Raw genomic sequence first — 26,059 nt, forward strand, 5'->3', positions numbered from 1 at the left:
AATGCATCACTTTTCAAGCTGGCAAATAAGTAGCCATATCCAATGTCTATTATTTATGTCAATCAGAGAAGTGTAATATTAATGCATTCTTTTATTGTTATAAATAACTACACTATTAAACATGAATTAAATAGTTTTAAATATGTCTATTTATTAATTTATTTTATTGTTACATTATACTTTTAGAATGAAAAATTTTAAATATGGCTGTTTATTTGAAAAAAAAAATAGAAAAGTGAATTATTCATTTACATTTTAACTTTTGATTTAATAAATTGATAATTACTTCCTTCATTTTATTTTTAAGTGACACTCCTAGTTGTTAGTGCTAGATCACTAACATCCACCATATTCAATCCTCCAGAGAGGGCAAACACTCAAACAAACCCCACCCAAACACTTGACCTCCACACACTAGCGCCATCTATCCACCACCGCAAAACTTCTCCTCTGTTGAGCTCTCCACAGTCACTGTTGTCAAAGTCAAAATAGTGCTGGATTTGAGTTAAAGGGATAGTTCACCCAAAAATGTACTCACCCTCATACCATCCCAGATGTTTTTGACTTTCTTCTGCTGAACATGAAGATTTTTAGAGGAATATTTCAGCTCTGAAGGTCCATACAATGCAAGTGAATGGGTGCCAAAATTTGGAAACTCCAAAATCAACATAAAGGCAGCATAAAAGTAATCAAGAAGACTCCAGTGGTTAAATCCATGTGTTCAGACACAATATAATAGGTGTGAGAGAGAAACAGATCAATATTTAAATAATTGTTTGTCATAAATTCTCCTCCCTGTCCATTAGGGGGTGATATGCAAGAAGGATGTGAATCACCAAAAACAGAAGGAGCATGAGAAAGTGAAAGTAAAGTGGAAATTGACTAAGCTGGGAGAAGAATTTATAGTAAAAAAAAAAAAAAGACTTAAAGATTGTATCTGTTTCTCACCCACACCTATAATATCGCTTCTGAAGACACAGATTTAACCACCAGAGTCATCTGGAGTACCTTTATGTTGACCTTATGTGAACTAACCCTTTATATGTCGCTTTGTGGGTGGAATGAAAAAGCTGTATATGAAAACTCCATCTAGCTACAAATTACCATTTTTGTCTAAATTTTGTCAGCAACAATTTTCCTCATGGCCAGTTTACAATGGTTTCCTGTTTTGGTTCCATTCATAAACTATGGAAGAAAAAGCATGCTCAACTAAGGCGTTTTAAATGAGAACGAAAAACACAATTACAGCTTTTTTGTGAAAATATTCCAACTGTCAGACACTGATCTATTTCCCACTAGGTCTCATATTAAACCCTGAGCGCCTTGGTCACTGCTGCTGATCCTCCAACAAATTAGCAGCATTTCCACTTTTCATTACTGCAAAGGGTTACATTTATCGACAGGATGTGATGACAGGATGAGAACAGCTGGGAGAGCAGCATGCGTGTATCAGCAATTGAACACATGCAATATAAACAAAAACAAACCTAAAGCCCAGCAAATGAACACACTGAAATGCATGAAATCACAAACCTGAAGTTCTTTTCCACATGTAGAGATATAAAAGAAAGCAGGATGGCCACTTTACAAAAAAAAAATAAAAAAAAAATTGAATTAGGGTTAAAGAGGAAGGTGTTAAAGATGACAATTAGAACAATTTGGATAGTGGGATACAATTAAGTACAATTAGGGATGTGCATGAGTACCCGAGCAGTGATCGATCATGAAAACACAATAAGTGTGTGACTTTCAAAACAATGCATAACAACTGAAATTCAGTAACAACTTTACTCACTGTACAGTGTCCTCCATAAGTATTTGGAGACTGAGACACTTTTTATAATTTTGGCTCTGTACACCACAATGGATTTGAAATTAAGTGCAGACTGTCCGCTTTATTTTGAAGGTATTTACATCCAAATTGCGTGAACAGTTTAGGAATAACAGCATTTTTTTTATATACTTATACAGTACCTCCCATTTTCAGGGGCTCAAAACTACATCTCACCCGCACAAACAAGGACTTTTCAACCTCTGCTGCCTTGTGCGTCACAGAAACCTGGCTGAGTGAAGCCATTCCGGACAGTGCGTTACATCTGCCGGGCTTTCAGCTGTTCAGAGCGGATAGCATCACGGAGTTAACGGGGAAAACGAGAGGCAGTGGAACATGTTTTTATATCAATGAAAGTTGGTGTACAGATGTAACAACGTTAAAGAAGATGTGCTGTCCTAATTTGGAAGCGCTCTTTATTAACTGTAAGCCTTTCTACTCAGCGCGGGAGTTTTCCTTGTTTATTTTGGTGAGTGTGTATATCGCGCCAAACGCGTGTGTGAACACAGCGCTGCAACAGCTGGCTTACCCGGACTCAGCTATTATTATTCTTGGGGATTTTAACAAAGAAATCTCACACGTGAACTGCCCAAATACAAACAGCACATTACATGCCCCACCAGAGACAGGAACATACTGGATTATTGTAACACAACTATAAAGGATGCATATCGCTCTGTCCCTAGAGCAGCTTTGGGACTCTCTGATCACTGTCTGGTTCATCTTCTTCCAACCTACAGGCAGAAATTAAAATCAATCAAGCCAGTAGTAAGGACTGTAAATAGATGGACCAATGAAGCAGTGTGGGAACTACAAGCCTGCTTCGATTGCACGGATTGGAGTGTTTTTGAGGCTGAAGACATCAATCTGGACGAGCTCACAGATACGGTTACATCATATATCAGTTTCTGTGAGGATATGTGCATTCCTACTAGGACTTATTTAAAGTTCAACAATGACAAACTGTGGTTTACAGCAGAACTCAGGCAGCTTCGTCAGGCCAAAGAGGATGCTTACAGGGGTGGGGTTAAAGTCTTGTACAATCAGGCCAGGAACACACTGAACAGGGAAATCAGAGTGACTAAAAGAAGATACTCTGAGAAGCTGAAAAACAAGTTTTCAACTAACGACCCTGCATCAGTGTGGAGTGGCATGAAACAACTCACAAATTACAGGACTCCTACCCCCAACCCTGTAGGGATCCAACAACTGGCTGACGACCTGTATGTGTTCTACTGCAGATTTGAAAGGCCCAATCTCACATCCCACACCCACTCTAACCTTCACTTCTCACAAACACCAACACCTCCTGCAACCGCCCTCCTCCCCCCTCCTGCCACTCAACCTGCACTTAAGATCTGTGAAGATGATGTGAGCCGCGTCTTTCGGAAACAAAAGACGAGGAAGGCTTCAGGCCCAGATGGCGTCTCACCAGCGTGTCTTCGATCCTGTGCTAAGCAGCTGGCCCCCATCTTCACACAGATCTTCAATAGATCACTGGAGCAGTGTGAAGTCCCATGCTGCTTCAAACAGTCAATCATTATTCCTGTCCCAAAGAAACCAAAAATCACAGGACATAATGACTACAGACCTGTCGCCCTGACGTCTGTGGTCATGAATTCATTTGAGAGACTGGTTTTGGCCCACCTGAAGAACATCACTGGACCCTTTCTAGATCCCCTTCAATTTACTTATCGAGCAAACAGTTCTGTGGATGATGCAGTCAACATAGGATTGCATCATATCCTGCAACATCTGGACAGACCAGGGACATAGGCAAGGACCCTTTTTGTGGACTTCAGTTCGGCTTTCAACACCATCATCCCAGCTATACTCCAGAATAAATTACACCAGCTCTCTGTTCCCATGTCTATCTGTCAGTGGATTACCAGCTTTCTAACGGACAGGCAGCAGTTTGTGAGACAGGGGAAACTCACTTCTAGCACCTGTACAATCAGCACTGGTGCCCCCAGGCATGTGTGCTCTCCCCACTGCTCTTCGCCCTCTACACCAATGACTGCATCGCCAAGGAAGACACCCCTCTGTCAAGCTCCTGAAGTTTGCAGACGACACCACTGTCATCGGCCTCATCCGAGATGACGATGAGTCTGCATACAGAAGGGAGGTTGAACAGCTGGCTGTCTGGTGCAGTCAAAACAACCTTGAGCTGAACATGCTCAAAATGGTGGAGATCATTGTGGACTTTAGAACACCCCAACACTGTCCCCCTCACCATTCTAAACGGCACTGTGGCAGCAGTGGAGTCATTCAGGTTCCTGGGCACTACCATCTCACAGGACCTGAAGTGGGAGACCCACATTGACTCCATTGTGAAAAAGGCCCAGCAGAGGTTGTACTTCATTCGCCAGCTGAGGAAATTCAACTTGCCACAGGTGCTGCTGATACAGTTTTACTCAGCAGTCATTGAGTCTGTCCTCTGCACTTCAATAACTGTCTGGTTTGGTTCCGCTATAAAATCAGACATCAGAAGACTACAAAGGACAGTTCGGACTGCTGAGAGGATTACTGGTTGCCCCCTGCCCCCCCTTCAAGAACTATACACTTCCAGAGTGAGGAAAAAAGCTGGAAAAAAAAAAAAAAAAAAATCACACTGGACCCTACTCACCCTGCCCACTACCTTTTTGAACTGTTGCCCTCTGGCCAACGCTTCAGAGCTCTGGCACAGGAACAGTTTTTTCCCTCAGACTATCCATCTCATGAATAGTTAAATTGTCCCATTGAGCAATAACTATGTGCAATACACAGTTTAGTCTTTCTTATATTTATCCAACACATCCAACCTCTTCTGCCATTTCATTCCTCTGAGAAAAAAACAAAACATTTGCACTGTACATAACAGATTTGTATTTGAACTGTACATAACAGATTTTATTAGATTTGCACTACCCATGTGTATGTGAGTATGTATGTATGTATGTGTGTGTCTGTACATATGTGTATAATTATTTTTTATTATTATATATGTCTTGCTGCTGTTTTTGTATTGTTTTTGTATTGTTGTACACTGGAAGCTCCTGTCACCAAGACAAATTCCTTGTATGTGAAAGCATACTTGGCAATAATGTTGATTCTGATTCTGATTCTAAAACCGCATCCGTATGTGGTCAAAAACATATCTGAACGCATAAAATTTGAGGTGTAAATGCTAATCCGTCCTGTATGCGTCCCGGCAGCAGTGAAGCACCTCCCCTCTCAAGTCAATCAACCGCTGTGCTGAAACAAGTTTTTAAACTTTGCCGGATACAAGCGGATTTAAAAGGGAAAAAAACGACCGATCTGAACATTTTAAAAAGCAGATGTACACACAAACAAAAGAACTTCATGGATCTTCTTCAGTGTGTCTGATATCAACTTGCACGGACACTTATGAGAAGCACGAACATCTGCAGCTCAGGTTAATACAACTAATCCACTAAAATAATGGACAATTCTGCTTGAAATGTTGATTTTGTGTTTAGATCAAATTTCACTTGCATCAGGGAGAAATAGCGCTACTTCTTGGCACTTTCTTTGTCTTTTCTAACTTTGTTGCTGTTTATTATCATGCAGTAACACACTGACATAGTGATTGATGGATGTCGTCATGAAACAGATTCCCTCCCCTCCAAATCCGATCGCAAGTAGTCACAGGAGACGCATTTAAACGTCCAGGTGTAAACAGCTATGTGTTTCACCTGACCACATGTAATCGGATCACCTGGGACACATCTTAACACCTGGTGGGAATGGGGTCTAGACAACAAAGTCTACAAACAAGAGAAGATTTCATGAAAAGTAAATACAGAGGGTTTCCCACAAGGTGCAAACCACTTGTGAGCCTCAAGATTAGGAAGGCCAGATTAGGCTTTGCCAGAAAGCATCTAAAAAGCCTGCCAAGTTCTGGAACAATTTTCTTGAACAGATGAAACTAAGATGAACCAGTACCAGAATCATGGGAAGAGAAGAGTATGGAGAAGGGAAGGAACAGCTCATGACCCGAAGCATACTTCATCTGTGAAACATGGTTGGTACAGTGTTATGACATGAGCATGTATGGCCACCAATGGAACTGTGTCACTTATGTTTGTTGATTATATGGCTGCTGATAGAAACAGCAGGATGAATTCTTAAGTGTTAAGGGCTATACTATCTGCTCAGATTCAGCCAAATGCTGCAAAAATGAGAGGACAGTGCTTCAGAGTACTGATGGACAGTGACCCAAAACATACTGTGAAAGCAACCAAAGAGCTTTTCAAGGCAAAGAAGTGGAATATACTTCAATGGCAGATTCATTCACTTGATCTCAGCCCAACTGAACATGCATTTCACTTGCTGAAGACTTAAGGCAGAAAGACCCAAAAACAAGAAGCAATTTTATTTATGATTATGTTAGTTAGGGGGTCTGTGTATAAAACGTGCTGTAATTCCTAAACCATTCACCCAATTTGGATGTAAATACCTTCAAATTAAAGCTGACAGTCTGCACTTCAAATTCAGATTGCTAGGGAGTCAAAATTATTAAAAGTGTCTCACTGTCCAAATACTTAAAGAAGGCACTGTATGTGCCAAAAGTGGGACTCATGCTCACTTTAGTAATTGTTTACACCACGGATTTCAGTTCTTTGAGGCATATATACACATGGCAAAAAAAACAAAAAACGAGTGACCTCTTAAATAGTGTGCATGAGTCATATGGATGAAGTTTATGGCGTTTTTTTATTTGTGATAATTTTGGAGCTTGACAGGCCCTAGTCTACATTTCATTTCATTGCATGGACAAAAAAGCGTACAAATTATGCTAAACATTGCGTGTTGTAATCCATGGAAAAAAGAAAATTACAATAAAGGTGTGGAGAGTAAATGCTGACAGAAGTGTCATTATTGAATGAAGTATTCCTTTAAGAATGCAACGTTAAAGACAACAACAAAAAAACTGTGATGTGGTGCATCTGCCAAAGACATCTGTCTGACTCATTAACATATAATTTAAGATTTTATTGACTAATTTCAGTACTCTGTATTACAGTATTTGTTGAATACTCAGGTAGACAAAATGATTAGCATTAAGCAAAATACACACAGCACACCTCTCATGTGCAAGCTGCAAGCAGACAGCTTATCATAATTTTAATGGGTTTAATCACTGACAGATCATTAGACTCCACACTCAACATCAAATGCAGTAGAGACGGCCCCCTCATTAGAGAGCCTTCAATAGCCGATTCATGCAATTAATCATTGCATTTCTCTTACATTTGTCAAGCAACCGGGAAGCTTCATTGTGTGAACATGCCTAAAAGCCAAAGGGAATGATCTGGTTCCCACTTAGATCTTTTGTCCCTCTATGGCTTCACTTTCACAATGCAGCCATTAAGGGCAGTTCCGGGAATATACCGCTGTCTCCCAAAACAGCCAAACCCAATTCACTCCCACCAGCACCAGCATTGTAATTACCCAGCACCCTGCACTTTCAATTATGTTTACAGTAATGCGTTTAAATTAATGACTTCCACCAGCTCAGGCTCTCAATATGAGTATAAGTGGATTTCAGATGCAGAGTAACAACAGCCGTAAAAATATATATGATTATGCCAAGTAGCACAGGTTGTAACTGAGATGTTAGATGAATCTGGAGTAAAATGGCCACGTATAAGACAGCAGAAGATTTACTGAGTATTTGGTGCTCCCTTGGTTTACTACAGAGCTATAAAGAAATGCTTTAATAGACTGCTGTATGACAGATGGGGGAGGTGAACAGTCAGGAATATCGAGAGTGAGTGAGTTTGTGTGAGCAGCCGGATTTCATCATTATACGCAGCGATTTGTAAGTTAATATTGTAATGTTTAAACAAATTTTTGTACATTTGGATAGACTCTAAAACGTACAATATGGACATTTTGAAAGCATCTAAAATGTAAACATTTGACATATTTACAGCTTCAGAAACTTAAAATATTTAAGAATCCATTACAAATATACTTGAGTACACAAATCCATTAAAAATATATTTCTATAAATAATTTATTAGATATTTAAAATACAATAAATATATTTGTACATTTTTAATGTTTTATATATTTTAGATCCCTTAACCCTACTCCAACCCCTCAACATAACCACTTTTAAACCATATAAAAAGATGTAACCGGCAGATTAATGTACAATAACAATAATTCGTTCCAATATATTCATTTATTTACTTTATATTTTACAGCTGCTAATCCCATCCTACCCCTAAACATAACAATTTCAAACCATATTAAAAATGTAACAAGCAGATACATTTAAATCGCAATAATTTATTCAGAAAAAAAATGGCAAAATCAGTCCAATGGACAATGTGCTGCATCCTATTTGCTCCCTGATGGCAATTAATAGCTTTGTGTGAGGTAAAGTGTGGAATAAGTTATTAAACTCTAAAACTCTTTTCCTGATTCACTCCATGAAGGTGCAATCATGTAGAGCTGTTCAGCTGTGATGTCAATTTGTAGGCGAACCCGGAAGGCTAATTCTCCATGGGTTCCCTCTGGATTTTCCTATGGGGTTTTATAATGGCAGTTTTGGATTGGAGTAAAATAAGTTCTGTGGTAAACATTTCTTAATGATACGTGGACGTTTTTTTTCTACAACATAAATGACACAAATTCATGTCTCAAAACTTAATTTTGAAGCTGCCGTGTGTTTTTTTTAATTGTAAGTAAATGTAAGTAATTCAATATGGCTTCAAAGTTGATGTATGAGACATGACTGTGTGTAAATTATCTTGCTATTCTGACAACTCATTTTATGTCCCATGTAAGGATGCAAAATTTGGCAAATTCTTTTAACCAAGTAACTGCCAGTATCAGAATCAGAATGAGCTTTATTGCCATGTATGCTTACACATACAAGGAACTTGTCTTGGTGACAGAAACTTCCAGTGCACAAACAATACAACAAGACAGAGATAATAAAAAAATAGAATAAAAATAAAAAGCGAATAGAAAATATAAGTATATGTAGAAATATAGAAATAAGACCAAAAAAAAAAAAAAAATATATATATATATATATATATATACACAAATACAAATCTGTTATATACAGATACAAAAGGTAGGGTGTGTTGGATAAATATAAATAGACTAAGCTGTGTAATGCACATAATTATTGCTCAGTGGGGCAGTTTTAACTGTTCATGAGATGGATAGCCTGAGGGGAAAAAAACTGTTCTTGTGCCTGACGGTTCTGGTGAGCCGTCAGGCACAAGCCGATCTGAAGTCCACAAAAAGGATCCTTGCATATGTTCCTGGTCTGTCCAGATGTTGCAGGATATGATGCAATCCCATGTTGACTGCATCATCCACAGACCTGTTTGCTTGATAAGCAAATTGAAAAGGGGATCATAAAGGGTCCAGTGATGTCCTTCAGGTGGGCCAACACCAGTCTCTAAAATGACTTCATGACCACAGATATCAGAGCGACGGGTCTATAGTCATTAAGTCCTGTGATTTTGGGTTTCTTTGGGAAAGGGATGATGGTGGAGCTCTTGAAGCAGCAGGGAACTTCACACTCAAACCAGCCCATCCGGCACCAACAATCATGCCACGGTCCAAATCACTGAGATCAAATTTTGTTCCCTATCTGATGGTTGATGTGAACATTAACTGAAGCTAATTGACCCATATCTGCATGATTTTATGCACTGCTGCCACACAGTTGGCTGATTAGATAATTGCATGAATAAGTAGGTGTACAGGTGTTCCTAATGAAGTGCTTGGTGAGTGTATAATTTGCACTGCATTCAGCCCAGCACCTCTCATATGACCCCACACAGCTGTAGTTTCACTAAAGGCATGAAAAGAAAGAAAGATGAAAAAATCCAGTTTGGACACAAGTAGCTAACACAGATTACCATGAATAGTCTTCAATGCCAATTGGGGAGGGGAGGCTTTGTAATATAAATGAACTACACAGGCCACAATGTAGCACCACACACTCTCTCTCTCACACACAGCAGTTTTTCTCATTACATAGTTTTTCTGTCTTTCATTTTCCACAGTCCTTCTCCACCTGCAGTCACAGTGGCAGCTGCTACTCGGGGGCACAGAAAACAACACAATGCAGGGAGTAATAACACGCTCAACATCTAAACATGCAACCACTTCATTCACTCAGGCAAGTCACTTCCACCTACACCTCCAAATCATAAGTAAACAACAGTTACTTGTACTGTTTACTATACTTAACCTTTTAGCAATTCTTACATTTTTATTTAAATTGTTTTTTTCTTTGAATTTATTAAAATTTTTCTACCTTACATTCACTAACACATTCAGCATAGCCTAATATTTAACAAAATCATGCAAATTATGATAAACCATAATAAAAAAAATATTCTTAATCATGCTGATTAACTCAGTGAGCATCAATTACAGTTTAAAACTTTAGAAAATTATCTTTAAGGATTTTAACTTACTTGGTCATAGATAGCAAAACATCTTGCTTCAGGGGACAATTTTCATTTTAAATTTCATTAGCCAATGTAATTCCACTTTAATTATCAGCTCATGAGTACACAGGTGGTGTAATTAAAGTAAAAAAAATAAAAAATAATAACATTAAAAAAAAGTTAGACTAAAACAACGATTATCAAAAAAAAAAAAAAACATCCTTCTATTACATTCTTCTGTAATAAGACAGAAAAATTAAAAGGAACATTTTCTGAAGCAGGAACATTTTAATTAACTATTGTAAGCTAATTTAGTTAGATAACTGCAGTAAGGAGATACTATTGTGTTAAAATGCAAATGAGACTGACTTAAGGTGTCAAGCAGTCTTGCTCATTAAGTGTGATTTTATACAATAAAAAAACAAGTCAGTTTGAAAATGTGGATTCAAGTGCAGGCATTCTTTTATTCACTGCAACAAAATTTGGTGACATTTTGGCCATGATTGTGTAAAAGAGGCTACATGAACAGAGAAAGATCCTGCAAAGTGACACTACTATCACAGAACTCTGGTCAATTAAATCAGTGAGTTGATCCATGGCATTGAGGAGGCTTTACAGATCCTTTACAGATACTAACCAACCTCTTGGCAACAACACATATCTAAAGGTGGCACCGAAAGGATGGAGGTAAACAGGCTTCTGAAGTATTTCAGATATAACAAATCATCTCAAGAAGTAGCCCACTAAAAACAACAGCACAGCGCTAAAAATCGCCTGCAGGGAGACGGTCTCAGTCCTCTGCACTACGAAACCAATAAGTGACAATCTGACAGAAGTGCAGCATCAGCATTTAGGAGAGACAGAAACATCACATCATGTACTCAATAAATAAACCCCAGACACAAACACAATCACGTAATGTGCTGGTTCACCCTGTGCCTACTGACTGGTATATTTATGCAGTCAGAGGAGAGGAGGAAGATCGTGTGATCATGGCTATGTGCAATCAACCTCTTAATAAATCAATAAAGTCCAGGTTAATGTATGCACTGTGTCATTTGATCTCTTAACACCCTTGCGATCAGCAAAGCATAAATAGCTGTAAAATAGTGTAAATAGCTTGTTTTTATAACATGTCTCCCTTTGAGAGAGCTGTTCATTTGGCCAAACAACCCAAAACAAAAGGACTATTCCCAAATGTGAAAACCACAAAACAAACAAATGACAAACAAATGTATTCTACCTTCCTGCTACTTTGACAATATTGTATACGGCTACCTCCCTAGAGGACAAAACACAAGTCTTTCTTTCTTCCATAAAACACAAAAAGAGATGTTACGCAGAATAACAGCTTCAGTCACCATTCACTTTGACTGTATGGAAAAAAGATGTAATGGAAGTGGTGACAGACTAAAATACTGCTTAACATCTCCTTGACCCCATTTCCACCTGGTACTAAGATGCATTTTTGGTGATCGGATCACATGTCTCATAGTGAAAACATGACTCTATATAAATTTTTGCAAAACTTGTTATGTGTGTCTCCAGGTACAATTCCCTGCAGATTCCAGAAGAAATTAACACTAGAGGTGCTACAACAACTGTGTGCTTTGTTCACTTTCACTCAAATCATGACTTTCTTGGCTGATTACGACTTTATAATATACATATTTTTCTCTCTATTACTCAGACCCTGCTATTTTATGATATCCACACACTTTAACGCATCGCTTCATTTTAATGCTTGTATTACAGACCCACCTACTTATATACACTTATTACAACAGGAATAGTTTGCGTGGTAGCTCACCTGATAGGGCATTGGACTTAGAGTCGGAGGACCACAGTTCACATCCGGCCATGAACTCAAGCTAACATGTGAAATTGCAGAGTCATAGAAGCAGCATGAAATTATGTGGTTGGTTCAAAAATTAGATTTTTCATTTTGCTTCTGCATTTTAAAACACTAATGGTTAGGTTTAGGTATTGATAAGGTAAGGATGTCTTTTTTAATGTCTCATTTATATTTTAAAACACTAATGGTTAGGCTTAGGCGTTAATTTGGTAAGGATATCTTTTTTAAACGTCTTATATATTAAAACACTTCTGGTGAGGTTCAGGCAAAACTTTTATATTAGGGAGGTATGTTTTAAAACATCTAAATTTCACCTCAAAACCTCGTCTGAATACGACACCATTTTACTCGCTTTTGCACCCCCAGCTGGACATTTCACTGGAAACCTGCAGCCAAATGTGTTATACAGTGCGTACATTTTGAATTGCAAAAATGTTGTCATGTTCACGTGAATTTAATGAGATCAGGCTGGTCTAAACGGGGTCTAAAATGGTTTGTGATCGGATCACAAAAACCACATATAAATGTGGTCAAAAATGCATATGATAGCATCACATTTGAGGTTAACCTGTCCTGAATGCATCCCGGCAGCAGTGAAGCACCACCCCTTACCTGTCAATCAACCACTGCGCTAAAACAAGAGTTTAAACTTTAGAGTTTAAAAGGAAATAACCATCCGATCGGAAAATAAAAAAAAAATGGATAGATACACGAGTACGAGAACTTCACGGACCCTCTTCAGTGTGATCTGATATCAACATGCAGAGAAATAGTGCTTTTTTTATTTATTCTTTTGCAAATTCTTTGTCTTTTCTGACTTTGTTGAGGTTTTTTTTATCATGCAGAAACACACTGACATAGTGACTTGATGCATGTCATCACTAAACAGATTCTCTCCCCTCGAAATCCGATCACAAGTGATCACAGGAGACACAAAAGTGACCAGGTTTAAACAGCAATATGTCTCACCTGACCACATATGATCGGATCACCCGAGACGCATCTTAATACCAGATGTAAAAGGGGTCCTTTTTTTTTTCCACAGGAAAAAAAAAAATCATACAGGTATGGAACCAAAGGAGGGTGAGTAAATAAAAATTTTTTCAGTAAACTATCCCTGCAAACATGGGCTGCTCCAGAGGGACTGTGCTTAAAGAAAATGTGCTCTCTTTGGACAAGAAAACATCTGCTATTGTACACTGTCTGCACTCTGAATGTGAGTGGTTTTATATCATTTCAACTCAATGTATAAGGGCCAGGAACAGGAGTGAGATTACAGCATGCAAGTGATGAAAAGTTCAGGCTGATCTGGTGAGAGATCTAACATATTTTGTCACAAGACTCAAGTCAACCAGGAAAAGGCTAAAATCATGACAGTGATGTGTGATCCACGTGAATATCTTACATTGTTAGATATTCACAAGTCTCTCTCTCTCTCTCTCTCTCTCTCTCTCTCTCTCTCTCTTGGAGAGATTAGCTTCGGGGCTCATTCTGTCCCACCTCTGGCATACTGCGGCTTAAACCTCTAATCCAAATAGGCAAGTGTAAAACATATTGAATGCATAGTACCACACAAACACACATTCACTCACTCATTATTGCTCCACTCTCTTTCAGACAATACAGTGCTTTCAGCCTTGGACAGTTGTTTTCAGGCATACCACCCCACACTTGTGTGTGTGAACAAAGCTGATGAGAGTTAATGTCAGGCACTAAAACAAAACAACATTCAGTGCTAACCAAGAACATTAGGCCTTGTTAATGTGAAAACTATCCAGCCGTTGAATAAAACACACAGGCTCTTTTCACCAAGAGAGGTTGATAGGTCACAGAAGACACAGAAGTGTTAGAGAAAAAGTTGCTACTGAGCGCACACGCGCACACGCACACACGCACACACACACACACACACACACACACACACACACACACACACAGCCTGACATTTTTTAAAGCAGAACTGATGCTAAGAGAGTGCATCTTATATATTTTTCTGTAATAATAATATGTCCAGTTTATTTGAAGGCACCAACTTTGTGATTTAAAAGACCTGTCCACTCATCAGTGATGTTTAATCAATACCAGAGAATTTCCACCCTCAAATAATACATGAAGCTACTCAGATGAAAAACACTTAAAATTATTTAAAATGTAGCCAGCTGCCCATGACTTCATGTTATCAGACATTTTCGGGTGGCACTTAAATTTTTTTTTTTTAAGAAATTGCAGCATCCATTTCTGTTACTGCATAATTTTCTGTAAAGTTGCTTTAAAACAATGTGTGTTGTGAAAAGCACTATACAAATAAAATGGACTTGACTTGAAATAAATATTTCTATTATGCAATTAGCTAGGGGTGCACCGATCAATCGGCCACTGATCTAAATTGGCCGATCTTCATCTTAAGTCTGTGATCGGTGATTGTGCCTAAGGGCCAATCTTTTTTGCAGCACGCAAGGAATCACACACACACTGCTACTCTGATGAATGAGCACTTGCTCAGCCTTTGAAGCATGACAGTGTGGCCTCTGTAGGGTGAATTGTTGGCAATTCTAAGTGTTCACAAATTTAAACTTTCGTACATGCTGTTATTCAGATGAATATGCTAGATTATTTTTAAAAATGTGTAAGAATTACATGAGTACGAATATTAAGTTACCCATTTTCTAGAGTCATTACGGTAGTAACGGAGAGGATAATGAGACTGCAAACGGGTATGAAACGGATTAAACAACACATAAACGTGTATACAAATCTGAGTGTACGTGATGTACCATGAGTCGTGACAATCAGACGTTGTGTTGAGTGATAGAGACTGAGAGATCATGAGCACTTTCAGCTTCAATGGCAAACCATGAGTCTCAGAATAATGTGATAGTTTTAACACGTGTACGTCTAAAACGGCGTATTCTGCGGCGTTCTAAACAACCAAAAACCCGTAAAATACGCCATAGTAATTTCAAACGGCGTAAAAAACACACAAAAATAGTTAAAAATGCCGTATTGGACGGTGTTTAGTGTATGTTAAAAGCGCCACTTTTTACACTGTTTGGCTTGGCATATGACGGCGTAAAAAAAAACCACACAGAAAAGCAGCGCTTTTTACGCCGTTTTCTATGTAGTATAATGAGCCCCGCCTGCTGGTTTTCACAGCCAGTAAAGTTTGAGGTGTTCTCACCCAATCAATGCTGAACTGAGTCAGACCAGACCAGTTCACTGCTGCCGGTTATTTATTTATTTATATATATATATATATATCTCACATACAGTACAGTAAAATCTTAGGCACATAAGATGCTTCACAAAAGCATTTGTCTTTAGATGGTTATTTATATTTTCAACTTTAGTGTGTCAATAGGAAAAATAAATTTTAGACTCCCAAACATTACTTTTGCAAATAGAATTGAATAAAAGAACAGGGAGCCCTGTAACAGATGGCATTGCCCCCACAGAGCCCCCCACTGAACATCGTGTCAGTCTGAGATTACATAAAGAGACAGAAGCAGTTGAGACAGCCTAAATATATAGAAGAACTGTGGCAAATTCTCCAAGAAGCTTGGAACATCCTATCTGCCAACAACCAAGAAAAACTGTGTCCAGGTGTACGTAAGAGAACTTGTGCTGTTTTAAAGGCAAAGGTGGTCACGCCAAATATTGATTTAGCTTTTTTTTTTTTTTGGTTTACTGGACTTTGTATGAAGTTAATTGATAAATAAAAACTATTTATGGCATTATTTTTGAAGAGATCCTCACTATGCAACATTTTTCACAAGTGCCTAAAACTTTTGCATAGTACTGTATTTTTTTTTTTTTTTCTGAGGTGATATTTTGAAATATATGGAAATTATAAGGTAATAGGTAATGTATTCATCTTATTTATAAAATAAATAATTATATTAAATTAATTAATAATATACATTTGTTCATGTGTGGTTTTTCCTGTTGGCAGTTCGTTATTATTTTTAATCATTATAAACATATTAAACATGACAAATAGAATGAAGATTTATTGTATTACTGTAATATATCATGAATGAAACCACAATGTGCCGTATGTATAGATACAAAATAAAGCTGTTATTATTATTATTATTATTATTATTATTATTATCAAAATCATTATTTTCCAAAGTAAGCTACAGTGTGTGTAAGATGAAAAAACACATAGGAAGTACATGTGACTAACTTATCTATGGGATAGCTCCACAGCCATCTACAGTGCATAGAGTATATTACATAAGTGTTGCTCACCCTTTTTTGATCTCTCATTTCTAATATTGTGCACTTACATCTGCTTTTTTAGTGAGTGAGGGTATATGGGGCGATTTCAGACACAGCAATGGTCTATTTGTAGTAAAATGCCATGGTTATTTTTACTGTATGAAATTTTTTTTACAAAGCATTATCACATTGGCATATTACCATTGTGATAACTTATCACATATGAAGGCATATTATTATATCAAAAGAATATGAAAAGTTTACTCACACTTTTTAAAACTGAATATGGTTGAATGTCTGTTGAAGCTGGTTTGCACCACAATTGATTAAAAAAGTGATTCTGTAAGTCATAATAATGAGAATGTTTCTCATTGTAGTGAGATACTAAGTCATGAAACCGTTTCTTAGTGTTTTGCGAGACGGTACTAACTTTATCTACAAAATGTTTTTTTTTTTTTTTTCATGTATGTCTAACTTATTTGTCTTTTTACCCTTTAATAAGTTGAGAGTCTAGCAGCTCAAACTGATAATGTGCTGAAGTGTTTTGCTGATCATATTATTTATGGCCAAGTTCGAATCTCCTGCCTCTGTGAGTTTTTTTATTTATTTATTTTTTATCTTGCATACTTCTGCCGTTTGATCTAATAATACCACTTATTTTAATCTGTACAATGATGCCAGCATCATTTAGTAAGTTTACATTTAATGGAGAGCAAAGTACTGAGTCAGAAGCATGGTTTTCGGAATCAACTAATCTATCGCCAGTCGTTCACATCTGGTGTAAATGGAAGAAGGTCTCTAGTTAACATGAAAACCAATTGAAGCGTAACACCAGCAGCAATGCAAAATGAAGTTTCTTCTGGCCATCTTGATATGTTTGACTTGAATAAACAATTGGTGGAAATAACCTGCAGCAGTGAACTGGTCTGGTCTGACTCAGTTCATCATTGATTGGGTGAGAACACCTCAAACTTTATTGGCTGTGAAAACCAGCAGGCGGGGCTCATTATACTATATAGAAAATGCCGTAAAAAGTGCCGCTTTTCTGCAACCAAAAGCATCATATGCAAAGCCAAACAGTGTAAAAAGCGGTGCTTTTAACATACACTAAACACCATCCAATACAGCGTTTTAAATTTACTACGGCATATTTTACGGGTTTATTTTTGTTTAGAACGCCGCAAAATATGCCGTTTTAGATGTACACACATTAAAACTACCACATTATTCTGAGACTCGTGGCTTGCCATAAGCTTCACTCTCTTTAACATGAGCGCTCTCCGTGTCATTCAAACATGCGGCTCTCCAGGTGCTCTCAATGTCTCACCAGTCACCCATCTCAGCACTATTCTGTGAGGATCCCAATTTAAATCAGATTAATGTTGGTCACATAACCACTAATCACAGCAATTGCATTTTAATCATAACAGCACCGCTTCTTCACGTATTTGCTTAATAATTAGTGATTTGTGTTACAGCAAAATGCCAAAGACAGTAAACAAATCATAGATATTAATGATTTCTCACTAGAGCAGCTTTAGAGCTTGTAATGGATATATTTTTCTTATTTTTGATCGTATCTCTGCTGTGTGTGATGCTCTTATGGTTTTTACGGCTTACCAGTACGTCACAATGACCTTTTGATATTGACAACAGAACTATTCATAACTGTTTCAAAACAAATAAATGTTAGCAGTTCACAATTAATGTAATTTTAATGTCATTTTGGTAACTTTATAAAATGGTTCCATTTGTTAACATGAACAAACAATGAACAATATATTTTTACAGCCTTTCTCATTTTAATGTTAGTTAATACAATTACAATTGTTCATTGTTAGTTCATAGTGCATTAACTAATGTTAACTAATACAAATTTCGATTTAAAAAAATGTAAAAATGCTAGTTACAACATATACTAAGTTCATTAGTTCATGTTAACTACATTAATGTTGTTAAATAATGTTAACAAATGGAACCATTTTGTAAAGTGTTACCGTAGTTTTACTGTGTGGGGCATAAACATATAACTGCACAATATAAATTGCAAAAGTGTGGCAAAGAAAAAACGGTATTGGCTGATCTTAGTGTTAAAAATCTGAGATCAGTATCAGCCTCAAATTTCCTGTTCGGTGCACAACTACAATGAGCGATACGACTGAGTATATGATCATATTCTATAACCTCATTATACGTTTACTTAAATTCAGCATTCAATCATAATGAGGCATTAGGAACAATGCAGTTAAGGAAAAACACTGTATCACTTGAGATAAATGGCCACTGGCACTTCACATGCTGGGCCACAGTTCTAAAATAAGTGGAAGTTCCTGTTAGGCACCTAAAATTCAACTGTCTCACACTTTGGACTCCCAGAATCACCTTCGAAATTGGTGGCCTTCATCATGTTTGATCGCAATGGCTTCAAAAGAGACCTTTGAAGTCCAAAAGATAAAAGGCAAACCAGTAGAGAGCAAAGTCTTTTTTCAAGAACACAATGTCTATTTAATATAGCAATTGTTGTGGCACTTTCCCAAAGAGTTAACAGTACAGTACTTCCTTTGTATGTTGCCGTCTTCCTTATTTTTCCCTAAATGTGATGAAACAGAGAAAGAGACTGGGAAAATGAAGGAACACTAGGGATGGGTTATTTTTAGGATGCTGAACGTCTTTCAAACACGTGCAGGCAGGCTGAGGGAAAGAAAGCAGCTGGTTGTATGGACTGGGGTGTGTGTGTGTGTGTGTGTGTGTGTGTTTCTCTGTCAAGAAACAAAGGAATAAACTGGTGCATGTTCATGTATGTGACGACGACTAATTTCTGCACAAACACAGGAGTCCCACTACACACAACTCACACACAAGACCTGTCTGAGGAACACACCAGAGGCCTTCAGCTTTACACGTTCTCAAAAGAAATGGTAGCATGGCAAGTTTAATCTCCATACATGTGCACTCATAAAACAGAATTAGTATATCATCCAAACAAACAAAATGAATGTTTCCAAAGCACAGAATAGATCAATATCACCACATAGAATAAGCCAATCAAAATGCTCAAGGTGAGGGAGGGAACTAATAGCTTTCAACATTTGCTAACAGGAACATAACACCCACGCAAATGCGTCTCATTAGAAGGAAAGATTATGCAATTGGGTTTTGCCAGCTTCGTTCTCCTACTAGGAGTCCTCTGGTCTGTCTAAGCTGCTTTTTTTTTTTCTTGAGTGAGTTTTTTTCCACCCTAAAAAACATTACACACAAAAGGTCAAAAGGGCACACTATTTCCTGAAAAGAGAGAGTTTTACACTAAACAAGCCAAAATGGAGCTGTGTAGTGGGATCATACACAGATCTTAAGCTACAGCAGCATTGGCTAATAAAATGTGCCAATACTGTATGAAACACTGTACTGTTAAACACAATGACCACTATAGTGGACAATAGTGCTAGTTTTTCATTAGAAATCCTACATTTACTGTGCATTTTCATATTGAAAAAAAATTGCTTTCAGAGGCTTTATATGGAGTTAGAATGAAAATAAGGTGCATTTCAAACTGATCTTTCAAAAGATCAGTGCAGACAGACAGCACACTGGAGGTTAAGTCATTCACTAAATAGGGATCAAGAGAGCATCCTGTAGCTTTCCTATGCAGTCCTAAGTCCATTCACTCCTAACATCTGACCAAAAGTTCAGTTTCAGGCTGCAGATGATGTTTGGACCGCTCAACATGTTGGCAGACATGGGACAATGGTAATCAGTACATAATTTCAGAACTTGTAATGTATAATTTGATTTTAACATGGTTGACAGTGATTGGATGATGCTGGCCATTACTTTGAATCAGAATTATTTATGATAATTTCTGATTGGCAAAATACTTCAGCATTGGCTTTCACTTGTTTGTTAGACTGTGCAAAGAGAGAACATTGACATTTTGTTGCCAAAGTAGAAAAAACATTGTAACATAAAAGTCAAATCATGTCAAATAACTTTTATTTCTATAGTTTATGTACTTTTCCCAATACAAATTGTTCCAAAGAAGCTTTAAAGAAAATCAGCTGTAGTGTGTCTGTAACGTCTCAAAAACATGAATAACCAACACACCAGGAAACATAATAAACAAAATAAAAGTAGCTTGTAAACTACTTAGTCACACCCTAGCAACCATTTAGAGCACCCTAGCAACCAACCCCATTGACTTCCATTCAAAATGGCTTAGAGGGATATCTCTGGATCAGAATGTCGTAGAGGCTTCAGGTTTGGCTCATTACACTCAGGCCAGCAAGCAGACTTTTTAGTATCACGCTGGCAACTGTCAAGCAACCAGATGGGCTTACCCTAGCAGCTGTGTTGCAAAGCCCATATCTCTGAACCACAACATCACAGACACTTCAACTTTGGCTCATCTGACTCAGGCTAGCAAGGAGCCTTGTTACTGTCACCCTGGTATCTGCCTAGCAACCAGATGGGGTCACCCTAGCAACCGAGTAGCAAAGCACATATCTCTGCACCAGAAAATCATAGAGACTTCCAGGTTGGCCATTTGACTCAGGCTAGCAAGGAGCCTTGTTAGTATAAACCATGGCAACTGCCTAGCAACCAAATGAGCTCACCCTAGCAACCGAGTAGCAAAACACATTTCTCAGCACCAGAAAATCATTGAGACTTCCGTGTTGGCCCATTTGACTCAGGCTAGCAAGAAGCCTTGCATCACCCTGTTATCTGCCTAGCAACCAGATGGACCACCCTAGCAACCAAATTACAACACACATATCTCTGCACCAGAATGTTGAACAGACATGTGGGTGGGCTCATCTGACTCGAGATAGAATGCAGCCTTTTTATTATTACCCTGGCAACTGTCTAGCAACCACATGGAACACCCTAGCAACTGTAGAAAAACACCATTATCTCTGAACCAGAACATCTTACAGACATGTGGGTGGCTTCGTTCAACTTTGGGCACTTGGTGGGACTTTGTGGTGACTAGTGCCCGACCGATATATCGGTGTATATTTTACCGATATGCGCAGATATGAAAACTTTTTTTCAGAACATATAATGCAGAAAACAATGCTTTAGAATTGGTGTCATAGCGTAGTTTTTCCAGCAGAGCACACTCCAACTCCATTGTTTACAGAGCTGACTCTGAACTGATGGTGGCTCTGCAGACAGGGCGGAGTTCAGCGGTCTCAGTAAGCTGCTTACTAGTTTGTGAAATACATACTGGAAAGTTATTAAACACTGACTCCATTGTTTCAATATTACTAATATTACATTAACCCTGTCCCTGACAACCATGTCACTCATGTTTATCTTTGCTATTGCTTGCTATTGCCAGCTATAGTTTGTCAGTGCAGTCAGTAATGTAGCATATTGAAAGGTAAACATCAGAGCATCTTTTCGCAGCTCAGCAGGCAACGGTGCGGTAGTGGATTGTGTCAGAGTGTTGATTTCACACTACGCTGTTACCTAGTTGGTGAGACGCAATGCTGGTCCATCTTTTACTCTCCGTGACACCGAGCTTATAGCTAACTAGCTAACCACATAGCTACTTTTATTGCTTGTCAGCTGAGTGGAAGCTAATGTGTAAACGTATTCACCAAACTGTTTTGTTCAGGATTCACAGTTTGGTACCCCCTTCAACCGAACAATTCCAGTTGTTGCATTTATAAAATGTAATATTTAACAGTCTGGTTTTCCACCATTGAAAGTTTCCCCTGAACTTGTATAGCAGAATACGGTGTAACACCGCTGCTGCTGTTTTTCTCTTGTCTCAGCAGGTGTAAATGCTTCTTGTATTACAACCTGCCCCTAATTGACTGGCAGTATTAAAATAGTCAGCATTTGACTGACACTAAACATAGAGTACTGATGTTTATTTAGCTATTTATTTTATTTGAATTTATTCTTTATTTAAATGGTCAGCAACTGACTGATACTGAACATACAGTACTGATGTTTTTTTAAGCTATTTATTGTATTTTTTTTTATTATTCTTTATTTTCTCAGTGTTCATTTCCAGAATTTGTTGACAATGTATAACAATACTTGTCTTTGAATTGTCTATTCTTTGATAAAAATATTTGTTTAAGAAAGCAGCCTTCTTAGTACCTTTGCATAGTCATATCAGTGCAAAATCGGTGAAAAATCCACATAGAAAAGGTCTGTTTTCATTCCAGCTCAAAAATTAACTATATCGGTCACCATATCGGTACTCCGTGAATTTTCATTAAATCGGTATCGGTCGGGCTCTAGTGGTGACGAGTTTTGCCACGGCAAGCACCACTCACATTTTCTTCAGGAAAATGTTTGTGTTTAAAATATGGTTCTACTTTCAAAAAAGTGTGGCAGTTGCATAAATCTTAAACATTACATGGGGAAGTGTGAGATTGGTGTTCTAGCTAAACAACTTTGTCTGTGTAAAGACAGTTTAGCCAGTAAAAACTGTACAGATAAAATAAAAAATTTTACTGAATAACTCACGAGCAAAAATATGAGCATTCACATTTCTGCTTCTTATCCCTCTAGTACACTTCTAGTGCACCTTAGGCTTTCATTGCAAGTGCTTTATGCATTTCACACAGCTTAAGCTACATACAGAGCTTAAGTTTTGTTAAACCAAGAATATTTATTTTATGAAAGCCCAATGCAATTCCATCAGTCTCTCTACTCCATCAGAGTCACTGCACGGGGGACTGAAAAATTAAGTCACCTCAAAATACAGAATACTAAAATGAAGTCTACAAAAATAGGTCATGTCAGATGAAATCTGTAGATTAAAGATAGAGGAGAATGTACAGTAAAAAGCTGGCAGCTGCTTTAAACTCACTACATGTCTTTACAGTGGAACAGTGAGTTATGAGCTGTCCACTTGCTAGTGAGACTTTGAGTCATGAAGCTGTTATGGAGGATAGTAGCTGTCATTGTAAGATAGATCTTGGCATGAGAACAGTGAAAATCGCATTCTGGGTAAACGCCGAGCATATTACTATATTGCCTCAGGCATAATTATATGGTGTCAGTCGTATTATCAGAGAACTGCTCGACGCTAAAAGTCATGCTCACAAACCACAGAGGTGGGAAGCTTTCTGTCAGTGGGCTGTTCATCAGACCCTGAATATCTACCCCGATAAATTTGTTTCCGCATTGCCTGGAGCGCAGAATCACAGGGGGACTCAACCGCTCTGTACAGCTCTGTGAAAAGTGTAACCTCAGGTAGAACAATCCATGAACAGCCCTAAATGACCACTGGGACTCAGAGATACAGAACAAAAGCTATGCAAAGATCATTTTCCCTCATAAATGCTCCATATCCAGAGTACAAGTATGTAAAAGGCACAACCAAATTTCACCAGAAACAGATGAGAAGAAAGAGTTTAACTCAATGGGTTTGACTGACCTGCCATGAGCGTGGAAGTTCAGGTGGAGAAAATGGTCCTCATGGGACAGAGCTCTCCTAGCCCTCTGGTGATTGCTGTGCACGGTACCTGTGTTGTAGGACAGGCCTTCATAATGTCGAATGTACTTACTTAGGGATCTCCCATATTGACCTAAAAAAAAAGAAAAAAAAAAAGAAGGTTGGTAGAGAAAAGGAGAGATATTATTTGGCTGGGAACAGGTTGAGATCCCAACTGTGATGGAACTAGGCTGTCGTGATTATAAAAATTTGGCTGACGATTAATTGTCAAACAAATAATTTTGATTATGATGATTAACTGTCTGTTTTAGGGCTGTGACGATTAATTGTCTTGATAAAGCTTTCACGATTAATTGTCATATAAAATGTCATATTTTTTTTATAGTGTGCTTTTTTCCTGCATGTGTGCTCATACACCTTAAGAAGTCATTTTTACATATTTAATAAAATAGGAATAAACTATGATTTCCTTTTAAGGCTTTAAAAACATATAAATGACAATGAAAAATGTTTCAAAATATTAAATTATTTCTAAATATTTAATTTTTCTCTCTTTTTGTTCAACTTTAGTTTTTGGTCAATTTTAATTGTTCACTTGTTTTTTGAACTCATATATTTTACAATTAAAAAAAATTGTATGTATAATTTATTATATTTTTATTATAATATGCAATTAAAAAAAAATTTTATTACCTAATTTCTTCAATTTCAAATGCTGTCTTAATGCTCTGATTAAACCACGAGCCCTTATTTGCCATGAAACAAAACCTTTGAGATTTCATTTAATAATTTTATCACTCCACAGACATAGAGTAAGCAAACGTGCATCTCTTCTTTGTCACTGCGTGTCATTAACACAGCGTGTATGAACCAGGAACATTTGCCATTACCATTAAATGCAAATAATCTCAAATAATACATGTGTTTTAACAGAAGAATTAATGAAAATGCTTTAATAAAATTATAAGCTTCACATTTCTGCTTTTAAACCCTCCAAAATTCGGCCCCATTCACTTTCATTGTAAGTTCCTTTAAATAAAAGGAGGGAGGAGTCTAAAATAATTTTTATGGTATTAAACATTATGCCCCAAATGCTGTCGATTGAGCTTAAAGGAATAGTTCACCCAAAAATGAAAATTTGCTGATAATTTACTTGGCCATCCAAGATGTATCTGAGTTTCTTTCTTCATCAAAACAGAATTTAAGACTTTTAGGATTTCATTTCAGGCCTCCTCCTCTATAATGCAAGTGAATGTCCTCCATTTTTTGACGGTCCAAAATGCATATTTAGGGTGCATCAAAATAATCCACACGACTCCAGTCGACAAATAAAGTTCTTCTTAATGCAAACGACTGATTATTTTTAAGAAACAAAACAATACTTATATACTTTTTAACTACAAATGTTCGCTTCCGTACATCTCTGTGACGTGCGCTCATGAGAGGGATGACGTAAGCTCGTTGGTAAGGTCACGCGTCACGTGGAGGAGGAGACAGAAAGCGTAAAGTTTACAAGAGAAACTTGTGCCGTTCACAAACCAAAACTATTTCAAAACAATATCAAATAAAAATCATTTCCAAATAATAATAAATAAAATAAAAAACAAAAATGTAAACAATGACTTTTTTTAATTAACCACTCAGTTTAATTTTTAAACACTATTATTAGTTGAACAAATTGTTAATGCCGGTTAACCTTCTACATCTCTAGTAGGTAAGTATAGGTATCCTTCAGAGCCTTGTTTTTATTCCTGTATATGAAGATACTCTGAAAAAGATCTATCCAGAAAGTAATTAAAGCGACTGATTTACCAAATCTCCTTTGATAATGTCTGTAAAAACCCAGTTATCAAGATCAGACAACTGAGAACTACAAACTTGATTTGTCATAAAAATTTACTTTTTATCTTTTTTTTTTTTAATTTAATTTTGATAGATGCATGTTACACCTATACATGCTAAATAAATAGCTATTAATAGCTTATCAGTGCCTTTTTTTTTTTTAAACTGATTTTCTGAGGAGTTCAGCTTCATGCAGCAAAAACGGGCTCAGTGACAAACTTTATATGCAGTGCAAATATTGCAACCCAATGGGTGTGGAAATGAATAGGTTCTGCAGATGCAAGACGCAAGTGTGAAACAGGCATTATCCTGAAACAACTCCACAGTTTTTTTCTCCTGACTACAGGATTCTTTCCAGTAAGTTGCTCACAACTGAAATAAGACCATATCTGCATGAATAAATTAATAAAAGGGACAGACAGCATGGACAGAGAAAAAAAAAAAAAGACGCACACAACTGT

The 26,059-nt window shown here is 37.4% G+C and overlaps 1 protein-coding gene across 2 annotated transcripts in view; it reads right to left on the reverse strand.

Moving 5' to 3' along the window:
* The window catches only part of LOC127447476 (disintegrin and metalloproteinase domain-containing protein 10-like), a 106,441-nt gene that overhangs the window by 66,194 nt on the left and 14,188 nt on the right, over positions 1-26,059 (reverse strand). For both annotated transcript variants that reach the window (XM_051709504.1, XM_051709419.1), the window contains exon 2: positions 23,739-23,889. In XM_051709504.1, the coding sequence (XP_051565464.1) occupies positions 23,739-23,889 (151 nt within the window). The remainder of the gene's footprint in view (positions 1-23,738; positions 23,890-26,059) is intronic.

Source organism: Myxocyprinus asiaticus, chromosome 1, assembly GCF_019703515.2.
Source record: "Myxocyprinus asiaticus isolate MX2 ecotype Aquarium Trade chromosome 1, UBuf_Myxa_2, whole genome shotgun sequence".
In the NCBI taxonomy this organism is placed as follows: Eukaryota; Metazoa; Chordata; class Actinopteri; order Cypriniformes; family Catostomidae; genus Myxocyprinus; species Myxocyprinus asiaticus.